Below are 18,560 nucleotides of genomic sequence, written 5' to 3'. Positions count from 1 at the left end.
TACAAAAAGTTACACTACTTGCAATAAATGGCATTCCTCATGTCAAAACTGGAAGTAGTACAATAAGGAGACAATCATTTTGAAAGTGGAGATTGCATATTTCATAGTGCACTAGACTACTCTCATAATGAGTTGCCTGAATCTTCCACAAATTCTAAGCAACAGTTCCCTAACTTGAATTTAGAATTTGTGAAAGAGTGAGGGTTAACTCGTTGTGAGAGTAGTCTAGTGAATCATGAAATATCTGTACCATTACAGAAAAATATCGTTTCTTTTCTAAAAATTACTTAGATTGCAACAGAACATATATTCAGCTATCATTTCATTCCTTCAAATACAGAAAACATTTTCTTATTGAAAAGGGAAAGTACTGTTCATTTTATATAATACCAAGCCAACTCCTTAAGAAGAAGAGTAATACCTATGATACTGAATTTTATTTTATAATAATATGCCATCATTGTAAAATGCAGCAATGGACTAGAAGGCTGCCATATTTGTGAGTTTGTAATGTACTTTGTAATAATAATAACTGGCATTTATGGGGCTAGTCAAACAGTTTAGTTTCCAGCTGTAACACAGAAGCTTTAGAGAAATTATACTTTAAAAATACTTCTTCATCTACAGTTGGTATTCACAAATTCAATCAGTCATCATTGTGCTATCAACCAGTTATCATGTGGTTATAATTTATTTTTAACCTGATAGATATTGCCACTCTGAGAGACTTTATTCAACACAGACTTCTCAAATTTTTAATATGGTAACAGTAGCGAAAAATTATTGGGAAGCATCTGAGCACTTTCCAAGTGAGCAAACTGGTTTAAGTAGAAGTGGGGGATCAAAATTTTCAGGATCAGAATAATCTCACTGTAACTGCTGCATGGCTAATGTTCTTCATACACATTTAAGCTAAGGCATTTATTATACATACATTCCTGTAATCAACAAGAGGTTGTCTCATTTATAATTTTTCTCTTTGCCTACTCCGGCAAAATGAATTATTGGATAAACATTGCTTAATTTTTCATTACAGATTTCACTTGTGAAACTGTGCACCTCATTGCTCAAGTGTTCATACATACATACATAGGGATGAATTTCAGTATAGATATGTGAAATTTTTCTCATTCAAAATGAACTCTACATATAAAGTTTTTTCCTTATTGCGGACACCAAAGGATGTTTTAGAATATGTACAGATGCTTGATGTTTTTATTTTTTATTTTTTAAGAATTACATGGAAAATTATTCACTTATAAATCTAAGACACTTGCTAAGTATTCAATAATGATGATATGAAATTTCATCATTTGTTTAAAGACATATTCCAAAGCAACATGGGCGCTTTAGTTTACGTACAGAAAACATATACTGATTACACATACATACAGAGGATCTTTTAATACAGCAAGTCAGTGATTTTCTGATTATACTAAAGAAACTGTTGTTGATTATGTAAGAGCAAATATAAGTGAATATAAAAAAACATAAATGAATTAAGAAGGTTCGTTCGTTATTTGGTTTTTAGGAGCATTAGCAACTAAGGCCATATTGCTCCGGGATATGCTGTGGTCATTCCTTGACCTTTCCGCATCCTCCGTATTTGGTGGTGACGGGCTCGAACCCCGGTCTAATCAAGAAGCGTGTGCTACGCACTGCTGCTCCTTCCCACCTGGCTACGGAGGTGCCAAAAATTAAGAAGGAGTTATTCCTAAAATAGTACTTATTTTAAAAATTAACCAGGCATGTAGTAACATATACAAAGGAAACATTATAGGAAATGTATTGAAAAATCAAAGTATACACAAAAAATCAGAGAAAGGATTACCTGAAAGGATTACCTAAAAGAGCAAATAAGATACACAAACAGAATTCAGTAACAATTATATAGTTTATTACCTGAAATACATTCTTCCTACTAGACTTATCTCGGCACCAGTCTATAGAAGCCCCTGTAAGGTTCATACACATCTCAGGTTTTGTTCCAGGAGAATTCTACAGAAAAATAACTGAAATGTTTATAATGTTCATCACAATTTATCTTCATTTAAAATAACAGCATTTCTATTAGCAACAATTTGAAAATAATTATTGTTTAGGTATCTTCACTATTCATGGAGATGATAAATTATGTTGGTTTGGTGAGGCAGTTCTGAGATTTTTTGCATACTAATAATTATTATGGCATAAGATCAGGCTTACAAATATTGTGTATATTATATTCTATCTGCAAACTACATGCATGTTCTAAATTATCATGGTATTTTTTTTTTTTTGAGGATGAAAAAACTAGAATTTTCCAAACAAAACAATCTCCAAAGTCCATTTTTGGACTTTGGAGATTGTCATTTTACATATATTTAGAGGAACCTGACTAGTAAATTTCATCCTTGCCAACAATAAACTTACAGTTGACTAAATGTGGCACCATCTCCTCCCCTCACAAACTCTTTGTTCCACAAAATTTAACAAACTTAGAGGCATGGAGACACAATCATGTGGATTTAGGGGGGGAGGGAAGAATTGAGCAAAAAAAGCATACCAGCACAGATAAGAATATCAAACAATTAAAAACAATACAGCCTACTTTTATATATTAGACCAACCACAAATTTGAGTATCCAGAGTTCATTTAATAAACTGCATGCTATTTCACCAAACATGATATACAGTCTTGATTATCCGTGGTTCAAAAGAGCCTACAGTATTTTAGTATCAAGTATAATTCAAAGTTGAGAGAACAGAAGAGTTGTTAACAATGGAGTTGAATTTCAGAAACTTATAATTTGCAGGAAATACAAGTGGAGGAGGGTTGTTCCAATAACAGAATAGAAGGAATAAATGACAAAGAGAAAAAGTTAGTTCTGTGAGTTTAGAATTGAACAGTAAATAGATATTGACCAAGTAAAGCATGTGTTAAGACAGAATTGAGAGAGGGAGAATTACATATGCTAATTCAGAAGAGTAACCACTGAAATATCTAAAGAAAAGGCATGCAGAGGAGCTGAACATCTGTGAGATCTCTCACATAGATGTTCAGCTCCTTTGAGTGATGAGAGTCTGCAAGAGATGGGTCAATAATGAATCTAACTGCCCTCTTTTGGATAACGTCTAGGAGCTTAAAAGAGATTTTAAGGACATCATTCCATATGTGACGATAATATTCCACAGTATAGTGGATGTGATATATGTACAGAGTTGGTAACTGTTAAGAAAAAAAAAAAAAAAAAGAATTGTAGTTCCTACCCACTCCAATGCAGATGAAGCAATATTTGTAACATGCTTATACCAAAAGAAATTAAAAGTCACGGTTATTCCAATAAAGATAAGTGGTGTACTCTTGTCTACAAATATGAATGTTGCTGAAGATAAGCATGGGTGCAACAAACATTTTCTGAGGGAAAAGAGATGGGAATGAGCTTTAGGACTGAAGTTGAATCTCACTAATTGCAAAAAACTCAGTTTATATAAAAATTCTCATTTATACAAAGCATATATCGTTCTTCTGCTAAATAAATTTTTCTATGTAAACATAGTGTTTATAATAAAATTTGGTTAATTTGTATGGTCAATTAAATGCTTGGTAGAGTCCTCTTATTGTCACCCTAACAGTATGTGTGAAACTCTCAAGTTCTGCATTTTCCCAAAAGACAGAACTGATTTAATTAGAATTTACTTTTAAACAAAATGAGTTTGTCAGCTACAACATAAAAACAATATGAAAAACATCATTAAAGTCAGTTGCAATTATTAAGCTGGGCTCAAAGAGTCTTATGTTAATAACATAATGTTTGTGCTATTTTAATAGCTGCCAACTTTTGATTTTCAAAAAGCTTGAGATTAAGTATTTGTAAACAGAAGGGCGGGGGAGGGGAGAAAAAAATCTGAAGGTTTGAGAGCCAAAACAGGCAAAAAATGAGGCTTCAAATTCATTAAATTCTTGCTCAGATAACACACACATGAATGAAGGAGAATTAATTTAAATTGAGGGAGGATGGCTACAGGTTAGATGTGTAAAAATTTGCCTTCAGCTAGCAGATAGTTGAAACAAACAACTGCTGGAACAAACTTCCATCTGGTGTTGTGGAAGTGGTAGTTAAAATAAATTTAAGGAAGAACTACAAAATCTATTAGAAGGAATTGGCAGGTAATATGGAAGTCCTTTTTTTTTTGGGCTGCTGCTGCTGTATAAGCTTGTGTTCTTGCATTGCTTCCCACTACTAATAGTAACAATTTACGATGGAGCATGATAGGCAATTGCATACTGGTAGCCCGATTTTAGTATTTATGGCTTCTTTTGAAAGGGATTAACTGATTAGTTGAAAGCTTCAGTTTTATTTGATTTAATTCTATCATATCTATATGTGATTTTATAATATATTAATTTAATGCATACAGTGCTTTTATATGGCATTTTATTTACACTGTTTCATATTGTATTTTCACTTGTATCATGATTTTATTAGTACATATTAAATTATTTGATATATATATATATACGATTTTAATTTTAAAATATATTCAGCCAGTTTGTTCATATATAAATATGGAAAATTGACTGATAAGTTGGAAAATTATTGTTTAATTCATATAATAGTAAAAGCTTACACAAGGGATCTGCCAAAGTTGCTGTAACACTGGTCCAAATAAAAATTTCTCATTCTGTTTATTCTGTGCTAGTAATGGCAACAATAAATATCTTTGTCTACGTAGGCCAAGATGAAATCTTTATTAGGGTAGCTGGTGAGAGCTGTAACTTATCAAGGTAGCCACATCACCTTAGTATACACTGTTCATTTGTGTGCAACTTACAGCCTATAGCTACAGTTAATTAGTCTTTTCAATTCCATTTCTTTGCCACTATGATTTTAGTTTTTAATTTTTGCTATTTAATGAATTTTGGAGCACTGACAGTGAAAAATGGGAAAACAAGTAAATTATTAGTTAATAAAATTGATCTGATGGGCAGATGGAATCTAGTAGTGAAAAGACTGGGATCCACTGACCTATACTGTTTGAAGCAGAGACTGCACCTAAATATGGAGTAAAGCTCAGATCTCTGAATGGAAAAGGTGTAAGGTTTATTGATGTCATGCGGCACCAGGGGTTTCCCCCATCTCCGCATTGCTTTCATTGTGGGTGTACCAGTTTGCTGGGAATGCCAGAGGTTTAAAAGTGTGTGGGTATTGTACATATGTAATGTCGTGTACCGTTGTTCATCTGATCATTTAGCTGCTGGACCCCTGCTGGAGCTCAACGTTGCCCCACCTTTGCCTCGTGGAGGCAGACCAGGAACCCAGTAGACTTAGTTACTCTGGCAGGTCCTGCCGCTTAGTTTCCTGAGATTTCGGCGGCTAGGACCTAAAAAAAAAAAAATCATAATATGTATGTGTATATACACATGTATATACTCATTTCGCATGTCTGCATACAACATATGTTGTATGCCCGTATACAACGTATATAATATCAAACCCCCCAGCGGGGGTTTGATATTACGTAGGTGGATAGGCCGAGACTGGGCGAAGATTATTTTGAGTGTTGTTAAATTTAGTGTGCTTTGTATATAGATAGAGTAGGAGGGGAGACAGAAGGCGTTCGCTTTGTATATAGATAGAGTAGGAGGGGAGACAGAACACTGGAGGGTAAAGATGGGAGCGATAGAGGAGGTGCCCCAGTTGGTCAGTGAGGCATGCCCATGTCTCACCAGAGAGAAAAGGGGGGGGGAGACAAGGTGGCTCCTCCCCGCCGTGGTAGAGTTGGAAAGAAATCGAGTCAGGTGCTCGATTCTGATCTCCAACGAGGCTTGATGGCAGCGAAGCTGCATGTTTCGGGTCCATGTGGCCCTTTTGCAGATTCAGGGTTCAGTCAGTCACAGAGTTGTAGACCATGTCGTTTTATTCTCATTGGAGGTATGAAATTTGTTGTGGGAATAGTAGCTTGTCTCATTTTATATTGTCATTATGTTGTTTGTTCCATTCTTAGTTGCCTTTTCTTACTTGTTCTTCTACGGTTTTGGTCTGCTGGTCTTTCTGCATTTGTCACTCCATTTAGTTTCCAGTTGTGTTGTTATTTGCTTGTTGGGCCAGTGTGGCTCTTCGTCTGTCAAACAGTTTCTGTGCAAATTCAGTGAATGCCATACATGGTTCTTTATATTCCAGGATGAACTGCTCCTGGTCCTTCGGTAAATGTTGTAGTCTAATTACCAGCTGGCAGCGGATGTCGTCGTATTGGTGGCAGTTAAACAGGTGCGACCAAGTTTCTGGATCGCCACAAGTACAATTTGGATTTTCAATTATTCCCAGAGTTGTTAGTTTGGCATTTAAGGCACCATGTCCCGTGAGTAGGTACATCACAAACAGACCGGGTGCGTACCAGGTTGGTAATTTAGGTTGGAATCTATCTACATTTGGAAAGAATTTCTTTGTTATCCGACCTTTGATGGATACATCCCATCGTGCCTGCCACGCCTGCAGCAAGTGGGTCTGGAGTCTTCTTTTTTCTGCAATGCGGTTATTTCCTGGATCTCAGTTGAAGTCAAGGTGTGTACAAACATTGCCTTTAGCGAGCTCGAGGAGGATGCCTCTCCTCACCACCTCTAGGTCTAAGGGGAGGTTCCTGCGATGACTTGCAGAGCATGTGTGCTCACTGTGCTGCAGGCGCGAGTAGCATGATTCTATGTATGGAATCCAGTATTCTTAGGTTTGCAGCTGTATTGGCCTTTTTGTACAAGGCACCAGCTGCGTATGTCGCGATTGGTAAGAAGGCTGCTTTATAATAAAAAAAACATCATCATTCTCTGTTTCAATCCCCAGTCTCTTCGGGCAATTCTGTTTATTAAGGCAGTGCAATTTCTTATTTTTCTTCTTATGTAGTTTAGGTGCAGTTTGAAGGATAAGCGGGTATCCAAGATGACACCCAGGTATTTGATGAGCTGAGCCGAGCCTTATTGTTCTAGTGGCAATTTTAATTTGGGGTGATCTGCGGATGTTCAATGTTCCCTTTAAGAGTATGGAGTTGGTCTTCGTCTTTGAGATTTGTAGTAAATGGTGTGTAATCCAGTCTTGGAGAATTTGTACAGCGTGGTTTGCCAATATTTCCAGTTGTGCCCTGGGGTTAGCTTCTATTGTCAGGATGAGGTCGTCTGCAAAGGCTTGTGAGCGGACCCCTTCCAGATCCTTGTTTAGAAACTGGTCCATCAGGAGGTTCCACACTGTTGGTCCAAGTACTGACCCCTGTGGGCACCCTCTGTATATTTTTCTTTCTAATTCTTTGTAGGGAGCTTTTATCTTGATTGCTCTGTTGGTGAGATAGCTTTTAAGCACATTGAAGAGGTTGCCAGGAATCCCTGCCTCCCGGAGCCGGGCCAGGACGCTCAGCCACCATAGGGTGCCGAACGCCCCAGCAAAATCAATTGAGATAGCTAGCACGTATTTTTTCTCAGATTCTTGTGCTTGGGCAATTAGGCTTTGGAGTGCATCAAAGCCTAATACACTCCAGTAGCCTGATCAACCTGGTTTGAATCCAAACTGGTTTGGTGAAGGTAGGTTTGCCTGTTGGTAGTGGTGATTTATTCTTTTTTTTTTTTTTTTTTTTTATGAAAACCCCAAACACGAAAGGTATCAAAACCTATAGTACTTAGTACCGTGCATGGGTTGAACCTTTGCTCTAGAGACTAAACATGGGTTTCACCACTTCAAGCCTCCAATAAGCAAAGTGGTGGTATTTCACCAGTTGATGAAAGTCATCTACCACCTGAAAACTGGATAATAGTAGTCGTTCAAAAAGTTTACTTAGTACTGTAAGTTGTGTGATCGGTATGTAGGAAGATGGTTGTTCTGGTAGTTTGTTTGGATTCTTAATTATTAGTTTAACGTTGGCCATTTTACAATCTTGCGGGTATGCTCCCACTGTCAGGCATAGGTTAAAGAGTTCCGGTTCTATTTCTACGACTTTTTTGATGATTTCCGGCTCCAGGAGGTCTGGACCTGGGCATTTTTTCGCCGCTTTACGTGAAGCCGCCAGGATGAACTCATCTGTAGTGAATTGCGGTTCTGCATTATCTGTTCTGTACTTATCATTTTCCTTGCAGGTCTGGATCTGCTCCTCCGTTTGTGGATCTTCGTGGGGATGAAAGGTGACATCTAGTATATTGTTTATTGATGCCTCCCACGAGCAGGTTTCTTCTCCTTGGGGCGTGACATTGGTTGTAAGCACTTCACCTCTGGGGAGCTTTTTTGTGACAACCTTGTACACAACAACCCAGGGGTCAGTGTTCCCCGAGTTTGCTACTAGTCTCTCCCAGGTTTCCTTTTTAGTTTTTCTTATGAACACGGTATAAGCATTTCGCGCTTCTCTATACAGGTTTCTGAGTGCATCCACCTTCTGCTCAGGCCAAGTTCTTCTTGCCTTTTGGTCTGGACGTCATTGCAAAGCCGTTGAAGTTCTTGGTTCCACCAAGGTACAGCACTAGGTTTGGGCCATCTCCGTTTGATTGAGGTGTTTGCAGTCACTGTTATAATTTTGGTGATGGTCTTCTGAAGTTCGTCAGGGTTGCCAGCTGTTTTGATTTCTTGCATCTTTTTGTTTTTGTTGTCTGTGAGAGTTTTCTGGAACGAAGTTTGCAAAGGATAGCGTTGGGGCATTCTTTCTGCTGGCGGTTGTCGATTTAGGTTCCCATTGAGTTGGAATGTCAGGGGCCCTATGGTCTGAGGTGGTCTAGGCACCCTGGACCATCCAGTCTGTGATGTTTCCTGCTATGTTTCGAGTGGCAAGAGAGAGACCTATTGTAGCCTCCCAACAGAGGTTGCAAAAAGTTGGCAGCTGGTTTGGTTTATTGAGGACTACGATAGATGAGCTTGTAATAAATTCCTCCAGACTCTGGCCATTACTAGTACCTTGCCTGTTGGGGAGTTGGCTGTGCAGGCTGGTGATCTACAATATGCATCCATTCCGATGATAATTCTTTCCCCTCTTAGCAAGTTGGTAGCATGTCGGAGGTATCTGGTGGCTGTGGTGATGTCTTCACCAGGTCTGCAATATAGCGAGATTATGGGCACCTAGTGTGGTGATAATTTGAGGCAGGCTGCCCAGTCCGTGCACAGGTGGGAGACTTTGGTTGCAGTAATGTCGGGATTTCTAATTAGGATTGCAGCCCACGGGGTGGTATCATCTGCTTGTATTAGTTTGTAGTTGAGAGGATACCCTCTGACTAGTTTGTAGTGGGTATATGGCTCTTGTAATATGATTACATCTGCATTAATTTCATCTCATCGGCCTTGAGCCTAACTTGGTCGGCTACGGCCCTTGCCCGTTGTGCATTCAGTTGGATGAATTTGATTTTTGTGGTATTATAGTGGTTATGGTGTGCTGCCATAATTGATTCTTGCTTGGTTTAAACTCATGTTTTTGATGTAAATAGGACATTTGTTGTCACGAACTGAGTGTGAAGTGTCCAACTTCTGACTTTTACAGTTAGCACATGTTGGTTCCTCATCTTTCTTTGGGCAGTCCTTGTAGTCATGGCCTTTGTCAAATTCAAAACACCCCAACCACAGGTTGGGGTGTTTTGAATTACCCAAGTGTGAGTAGTGTGGCCAAACTTGCAGCATCTGTAACATTTTGGAACTACTATATGTTCGTGGAATCTATGGCTGCTCCAGTTGATGAAGATCCGCGTTGCTTTGCTAGGATCTGCCACTCTGTGGGGCTGAGCTCGACAGCCCAGTTCCTTGTGTTTCCCGTTGCCGGTTTGATGGTGAATAGAGCAACCCTTTGTTCCATTCACTAATCTTATTGCGCTTCTCTGTACTCGTTCCATCAGCTCTACATCCTTCTTGAAATGAGACCTTCAGACCTGTATACAGTACTCAAGGTGTGGCCTGACCATTGCCTTATACAAGGGAATAATCATTTCCTTATCCCTGCTAGAAAAATTCCTGTATATCATTGACAAGACACCATGAGCTACTCTTGCAGCCCATCTGCACTGCTCAGAGAACTTCATATCTGCCTGCACAATTACCCCCAGGTCCTTTTCATTCTCTACCACTGTCAGTGTAGTACCACAGAGTTGATACGTTGCTCTGGGGTTGCTGTTTCCCATATGTAGTACTTTACATTTGTCAATGTTAAACTTCATTTGCGGGCGCCTCCGTAGCCAGGTGGGCAGGAGCAGCAGTGCTTCTTGATTAAACCGGGGTTCGAGCCCATGACCACCAAATACGGAGGATCTGGAAGGGTCAGAGAATGACCATCGCATATCCCCGGAGCAATATGGCCTTAGTTGCTAATGCTTCTAAAAACCAAAATAACAAATAACAAACTCCATTTGCCACCTCTCAGCCCATCTGCTCAACCTTTCCAGATCCTGTTACAGCAGCATAGTGTCCCTTAACAATCCTGCCAACCTTTGTATCGTCTGCAAACTTGGACATTAAGCTTGTTTGTTTGTTATTTGGTTTTTAGGAGCATTAGCAACTAAGGCCATATTGCTTGGACATTAAGCTTGATATACCATCATCAATATCATTTATAAATACAGAAAACAATAATGGACCCAACACTGAACCCTGAGGGACTCCACTAATAACATTAGTCCATGATGAGCAGTGTCCATCGATTACCACTCTCTGTCTTCTCCACCTCAACCACCTCTTTATCCATAGCAGCAATTTGCCTCCAATGCCACACTGCTCCAATTTGTGCAGCAGTCTTCCATGTGCAACAGTATCAAAAGCCTTTCTAAGATCCAAATATATAATATCAAAGTTATTCCCTGCATCCAGTTCTTTTGTGACTGTATCATAGTATCCAATCAAATTGGTCAGGCAAGACTTCTCCTTAACAAAACCATGCTGTGTCTCCGAGCTATAACTGAAGTCTTGTCTAGATGATCCTGCAGTGCTTCTTTACCAGTGCCTCCATTAATTTCCTGGAACAGAAGTTAAACTCACAGGTTTATAATTACTTATGTCAGCCTTTGATCCTCCTTTATGAATTGGGGTCACATTTGCACATCTCCAGTCTACGGGTACCTCCCCTGAGTCCAAGGAAGTTCTCATAATTATGGCTAAGAGTTTGCTTACTTCCTTTGCTGCCTCCTTTAATATAACTGGATAGATCCCATACACCCCAGGTGCCTTTCTTGTGTTTATCTTCATCAATTTCTCCTCTACTTTACTCTCAGTTATAACAAGATTATCTAGCTTACTGCCAGAGCTGAATACACCTCTAGCATTCCCCTTCCTGAATAACTCCTCATGTCTGAATGTAGATGCAAAATACTTGTTTAGTTTGTTAGTCACCTGAGCAGGATCCTCAACTGTTGAATCATCAATATCAGTGGACCAATCTGATTCATCCCTTTCCTTCTAGAGTTTACATAAGTAAAGAACTCTTTTCTGTTTTTCTTTGCATCCTTTGCCAAGGATTTCTCATAATCTGCCTTTGCCTGCCTAATCTTCTTTGTGACTTGGTTACAGACCAGCTTATATCTAACAAAGGCTTCCATGTCACCCATTATTTTATATGTATCCCATGCATTTTTCTTCTCTGCCATATGTCTCATTAGTTCATCTGACATCCATTTAGGCCTAACCTTGAACGATATTTCTTAGTTGGTATGTAAAGCCTAGTAGCTTCCAAGATAAGTTCTTTGAATGCTTCCCATTTTAAATTTGCCACTGGTAACATCATCAGTTGGTCCCACTGTAGTCGCCTTTACGTTGGTCCCATCGTAGTCGCCTTTACGAAAGCAATAACCCTCCCTTTACCCCTGATGGTAGTTACCTCTTTGAGTAAATCCCACTTCAGCACACTGCCACCTAGTGGTTCCTTTATCTGTAGATTCTTAATGCATGAAGAATAAGTACTGATAATCATATCAAGAGAATTATTCCCTCTAGTTGCCTCCCGAACGTGCTGATGTAGAAAACAATAAATCCACAAATTCTAGTCAATATCTGGGAACCATTATAAGACTCTCTGATTTACTGGCCCACTGTTTCTTATTATACTCATCAGAGTCATTAGGCCTATAGTACACTCCTACTCTCAATTTTGATCTACTAATGCTTATGTCACACCAAACTGACTCAACACTGCACTGTCCAGCGATGTCGACTGGCTTCGCTTCCTTGGATTTTATGTGTTTCTTAACTAATAGCATAACCCCCCCTCCCTTCCTATCCTTTCTGTACATATTGTACTCCCCAAATTCCAGTTCTGCATTCCTTATAGCTGTGTGACACCATGTCTCTGATATCTCAACAATATCTGCCTTTGATATTTTGAGCAATACCTCAAATTCATCAAATTTATTTACCGAACTCCTAGCATTGGTGTACACACAAGTATACATGCACCTGTTCCTATTCTTAGCTACCCTAACACAACCCATGTGTTTACTTGTACCGCAATGACTCCCAGCAGTCTCTGAAATATCCTGCATCTTGTTTTCCAGGCTGCTGCTCATTCCAATAGAAGCAGTGCAAGAATCACTTTCACCTCTGCCAGTGGCTACTGTTAATCTATTAGTCCTTGTATCTCCCCAAGCCAGCAGTTTTTCAACCGACCTAATACTGCCTCGATAGCATCAGCAAATATTCTTGCACCCTTTCTATTTAAGTGTATCTCATCCCTGTAGAAGCAGCCTCTCCTGATAAACTCTGAAATTAGATACATTGTGAAGAATTCATTCTCCTCTTTATTATGAAAACTGTAACTCTTAAATCGAATAAACAAATTTCAGCAGAAGAAATATAAAATTTAAAAATTTTCAAAATACTTGAAATGAAAGCACTTCACCCAAGTAAAGTTTATAGTCTGTATATTACTAATGGAATCTAACAATCATGTTTCATGGGTGTTTTCTCCTCTACTTCTTCAGAGATTATGTTGCTATTACACCATCTCAAAATCCTCAGAAACTAAAAACTGTAATGATCTGAAAACATCTGAAATATATGACTGTTAGATTCTATTAAAAATAAACAAATTTTAAATTTTAAACAGCATTCTGATTAAGATTACTTGTACAAAATGACATTCAAATATTATATTAAAAATTCTTTCTCTTATTTTCAGCAGCTATCAGGTATTAATGAACCACCCTGAAACAACAGGAATGTATATGTTTACATAACTGCTAAACTTTATGTTAACAATTACTGACGAACTTGAATAAACTTTATCTCTGGCAATAAACTGCTTATAATTAATGAACCAATACACGGTGTTCCAATAAATCACACCACAACCAATAATTACACAGGGTTCAACTTGAACTGTATATACAACGTTTTATCTTTTAATTATTCTCTGCTTCCTCTGAACTTCAATTATATAGTAATTTTCCAATGTTTATTTCCCGGACAACACAGGTGTTGTTCACGTTTTTCGACAGCTACAAAATATCCTTCAGTCTGTTGTTAAATTATAAAGTTTATTATTATGCGTGCCATAAAATAATCTTTATAGAAGAGTTTTACGAAAAAAAAAAAAAAAAGTAATACATAGCCTTTTTATTTCTTTTTGTTACTTCCCACCACCAGAGAATATCAGCAATAAGGTACATGTAGACTTATGCGTGTCTTATTACTGATTTTCCCCAACCAGTATTTCATCCACAAGGATCACTCACAAAAATCCCTTATGAATACAGTGGCTATGATCATCATCCTACCACAACAATGTATGGAAAAGCTCTGAGTTTGTATCTGTCAAGGTGAGAGGAAATTTTATGGTCTTTTTTTGTTATACTCCAGAGGAGTTGCATCCCCTTACCCAAAGAAAACTTATGTTTTTCATCCAGCAAAACAGGCAAACCAGCCACAGAATAAATGACAAAACAAATAATACATAGACACTTCACAGTCTCAGTTGCTTTGGCACAAAAATAAATAACACTTGGGCAAACCAACAATACAGAGACACCCTCACTCCTGAGAGAAGCCGGTATTTCAGGTCATGCAGAAGAAACCTACCAACAGCCCTAAAATTCTATCCAAGGTATGTGGAAAGTTTGGTAGCACAGACGGTCACATTAAGTTAACAGCTAATTGCTGACCATGTTAAGGTATCCAAGTTAATCATATAAGGAAGAAATTATATTGGTGAACAGCCATTAATCCCATTTAAAAGCTTCAAAACACCAAACATCTAACATGGGGATGAATTTTTACACACAGTCTTTTGCTGTATTCATAACTGCTTATCTTAAATAGGTTTTAGTGCTGCCTACCTGTTTCAATCACTGTTCAAGAAAGAATCTTGTGAGGGATGGATTGCCGACCGGGCTAGGCAGGTGGGTAAAGTGCTTGCCTGGCAACCCAAAGGTCGCGGGTTTGAATCCCGCCTCGGGCTTGGATCAGAGTAAAATGCAAAAACTTTGGGAGGTGCATTATGGCCACAGAAGCCAATGCGTCAACAACAACAACAACAACAAAAAAATAATAATAATAAAAAAGAGGGATGGATTAGCAGGAATGGTAATCTTACAATCAAAGTAAAAGAAGGGAGAGTAATTTCTTCTCCCTTTCATTTACTGTGCCTTCTACTCATTCGAATCTAAGCCAGTGGGATGATTGGTTCATGTAATTATTTTATACAATTGTACACATAATTGCAAATGTGTTAAAATGAAGTTACTATTGTTCTACCAAAAATGAAGTATACAGATGCTGAGTGCATAAGAACCAAATACTCATTTCAATTTTTGAAAATACTATATTTTTTTGTGCATGATTTTTTTCTTTTTTTTTTTTTTTTGTCAGTGTTCTGCATATTTCAAATAGCTGCTATCATAATTTTCCCCACCATGGAAACATATTATACTATGGTCACATTGGCACAAACTACAAAAGTGCACACTGCTTCTTTTTTCAGACTTTAAAATACCAGGAAACATATCAGTACAGTGAATTCCGGTTATTTGGGCCACCGGATAATCTGGGCAGCCATTTATTTGGGGCAAATCTTAAAAAACAGAACCCAATCAAGAAAATAGCCAGAGTTTACTTTGCTTAATTGGGACAACATCGGGGCAGGAGACTGCAGCACTGGAGATTACCCTACAATTGTCTCCGACCATACTACACAGTTGGGTCGGATTTCTGGAGGCGCAACCATAAAACAATAAAAACAATTAGCAGTCACCTGTTTATTGGGCTTTTATTGTTAGTGCAATCTATCATAAACAGATAGTAAACTCAATATTATTGAATTTGCGATAATACTGACAGCTGGAATTCTGTGGGTTATTATGGTGAAATGTGTTTACACTTCCACGAAAATCTTCAGTCATATAAAAAAATTAATTTTCAGAATCTTCTCTTTATTCATATTTTTAAAGCTTCGTAACTTGTTACTCCGTTCTTACTTGCGCGTATTGTATTACTTGCAATTTGCGTGTGCTGTGTCTTTGTTACTGATTGCTTATCTTTTTTTTTACTGTTTTAAATTTTAACCCCCACCCAAAAATATCAGTGAGCAGAAATGTCAACTAGTTAGTACGTACATATTACAGTACGTATTAATTATTCCGATTTTCACGTAGCATTTAATTTTTTAATTGGTAAAGGTAATAAAGGATAAATTTGTGTTTATTATATCTTTACTTTTATAGCCTGTGGATAATATTCCTCTCATTTTCGCTAATTAGAATCTCTGTTTAATAGAATTAAAATTCAATTCACAAACGTGATCACAATGACTGGCGCTTACTACACATCGTATTTTTTTTTTGGATTTTAGGAGCATTAGCAACTAAGGCCATATTGCTCCGGGAATATGCAGTGGTTCCCTGACCTTTCCGCATCTGCCGTATTTGGTGGTGACGGGCTCGAACCCCGGTCTAATCAAGAAGCGTGTGCTACGAATTGCTGCTCCTTCCCACCTGGCTACGGAGGTGCCAACACATCGTATAGTGAGCGGTACTTTACTATGGTGATTCCATCGTAAAGTGATTTGACTGAACAGTGAACCAATTGCAAAGCAGGGTTCCATGTATTTTTTAACTTTATTTAAGTGAAACTTCAGATAATTGGGGCAGCTGCCTAATTGGGCCAAAATGCACTAGTCCCGATGTGTCCCAGATAACCGGAATCAACTGTATATGTTCTTGTTTATACTCCGGCACAACCACCAGGTAAGTGGAGTTTACAATAAATCAATCAATACAAATGTTAATCTTATTTGGTAGTCACAGGCTTGAACCCCAGTCCACTCAAAGAGTGTGTGCTACTGCACTTGCGCTCCTGACCACTTGGCTACATCATGATGCATCTAGCTTTGGTAACCAGGTATCATTGTTTGTATTTTGAAATAATGCAAAAGTAACTATTTCTGGTGGGGCTATTTATTTATGCAGCACGAAACTACAAACTAATACAAGATTAGGAAAAATACTCATAATAAAATAAATAAATTAACTTATCGGTATCATATCTGTACTCTTACTTTGAACATATTAATGTGAACAAAAGCTGAAGTAAATACCACCACTTTGAAGATGCACAGTACGTGACGTTTCAGTATGGAATAATTTTTTAAAAATCTATTGTAGGTGGGTAACAAAATTATTCCATACTAGAAATTCAGGCATATGGCCAGAGATGCCCTATTACATGATTCTGAAGTTCCAGCTCAGTACATATGATTCAACCGAAAGTTCCAATGGCACAGTGGTGTTTCCTGCTGTCCTCATTAATGTTAAGTGGAATAATATAATTAACATTAAGTTACAGTTTCCAAGACATTAACTTTTTTTCAACCCTCTTTGATATTGAGAAAAATATCGGGAAAGATAATATAAAAATAACAGAGAACATATTGGTATATAATCCTGAAACTGGTCCAAATAATGAACCCAGCTTTGGTAACCTGGTATTGTTGTTGTTGTTTATATTTTGAAATTTGCTGGAACAAACTTCCATCTGTCGTTGTGGAAGTTGATAGGTTGAATAAATTTAAGGAGGAACTGGACAGGCATTTGGAGGGAACGGTGTGTTTTTTTTTTTTTTTTTTGGGCTGATGCTGCATAAGCTCATACACTTGCTTTCTTGCATCACATGCCACTACTACTATAACGCAAAAGTAAATACGGTGGATGCCGTTTCTTATGATCACTTCGAGACTCAGCTAAAGTGAAAACAATAACCAAAGAAACAAGAATGCAGCTGTTCAGTGTCATTTATTGATGTGCATAGCACAAATGTGTACATAAAAGTGGTGGAAGTGGAATCGAAAATAAAGCAATATAAAATACTTTGACTGTCCACTATTTCTTCGAGAAAGTCATCAATAAAAATGAAACTGTCAAGTTGTTTCAATAAATCCATACAAACCATTAAAAACAAAATAAAGAAATATTAAAATCAAGAATTATAAAAGGGTTGATGCTATATGGTAAAATACACTGGCAAGTAGTACAGATACAGTACTTTTTTTCATGGAGTAATGACACTGACAATAATATAAATTGTATGAACCAAAATCAGTAACTAGCCACACAATGTGTCAGAGTTCAAGAACAAATCAGGATGTTACGCAATCAATCACTTCCAATGCAAATGCGTAAACTGTGATAGGGCAAAAAGCAGTACCATAAATGTTTTCTTCCATGTATTAGTATACATCTGATCGGGACTTCATAATAGTAATAACATTACACAGATAATAATGTTATCCATGATTACAATAAATGGTGTGCACTGTAATGCATGCAGCTAACCTGGGAATTTATTTATTTTACTGAGAGCATTATAAACATATACAGACATAATACGAAAACATATTTTAAAAACATAGCACTAACTTGGCTGTAAAGCATAAAAAAACTAGAAAGTTTCATGCATAACTATAAAAGCTGGCAAAAATGAATGTAAAAGTCAAGTAATTTTACACAAAACAGTTGACAAATTGTTTCTTACTTCATAAATGACTTACCATGTGTGATGAACGTATGTCTTTATAAAATACAAGCAGCAAATCAGTAAGAACAACAAATGATGAAGACCAGTTTTTTCTAACTCTTCTACCTGATTCCATTATTTTAGTTTTGTTCAGTGTGCCTTGCCTTGTTATAGTCTAAAATGGAATTTTTTTAAAGTGGTTATGAAACAGCACTTATATTCATGTTCAATGACAACAACAATCTAAATTTTAGAAGTTGACAGAATGCATACTAATAATAGGTGTGATTGAGAAGTTCCTGAACTGTATGGGGGGGGGGGGGGTAAAAATACAAAAAAAAAAAAAAAAACAGAAATGTTACTGGATATTCCATGCTGTCATCCTCAAATCAAGAAGTTTTTGAATTGTAGGGGCAAAAGAAATGTTGTACCATACCCAAAATAGTCCCCACATGCTCAATACAGCGTGATTTTTTCCTGAACAAGAAAAAAATCATAGAAGCTGTATCTGAAAAATACACAGAATGGAGAACCAAAATCATGTTATTCTTCACCAGACACTGTCACATATTCACACTGTCCTTGCTGTAAAACTTTTTTCCAGAAATGCTGATAGAACAGTTGGCTAAGAAGAACAAATTTCTG

The 18,560-nt window shown here is 37.5% G+C and overlaps 1 protein-coding gene across 2 annotated transcripts in view; it reads right to left on the bottom strand.

The window, feature by feature from the left end:
• Window positions 1–18,560, bottom strand: part of LOC150091236 (rho GTPase-activating protein 12-like) — a 308,288-nt gene that overhangs the window by 127,063 nt on the left and 162,665 nt on the right. For both annotated transcript variants that reach the window (XM_090382935.1, XM_090382932.1), the window contains exons 7-8: window positions 17,950–18,090; window positions 1,903–1,998 (exon numbers count right to left, since the gene is read on the bottom strand). In XM_090382935.1, coding sequence (XP_090239061.1) covers window positions 1,903–1,998; window positions 17,950–18,090 — 237 coding nt within the window. The remainder of the gene's footprint in view (window positions 1–1,902; window positions 1,999–17,949; window positions 18,091–18,560) is intronic.

The sequence above is a fragment of the Mastigoproctus giganteus genome, chromosome 1, assembly GCF_048544385.1.
Source record: "Mastigoproctus giganteus isolate SK-2022 chromosome 1, ASM4854438v1, whole genome shotgun sequence".
NCBI classification, from domain to species: Eukaryota; Metazoa; Arthropoda; class Arachnida; order Uropygi; family Thelyphonidae; genus Mastigoproctus; species Mastigoproctus giganteus.
The sequence above is the reverse complement of the archived record's forward strand: the minus strand, read 5'-3'. Positions and strand labels throughout refer to the sequence as shown.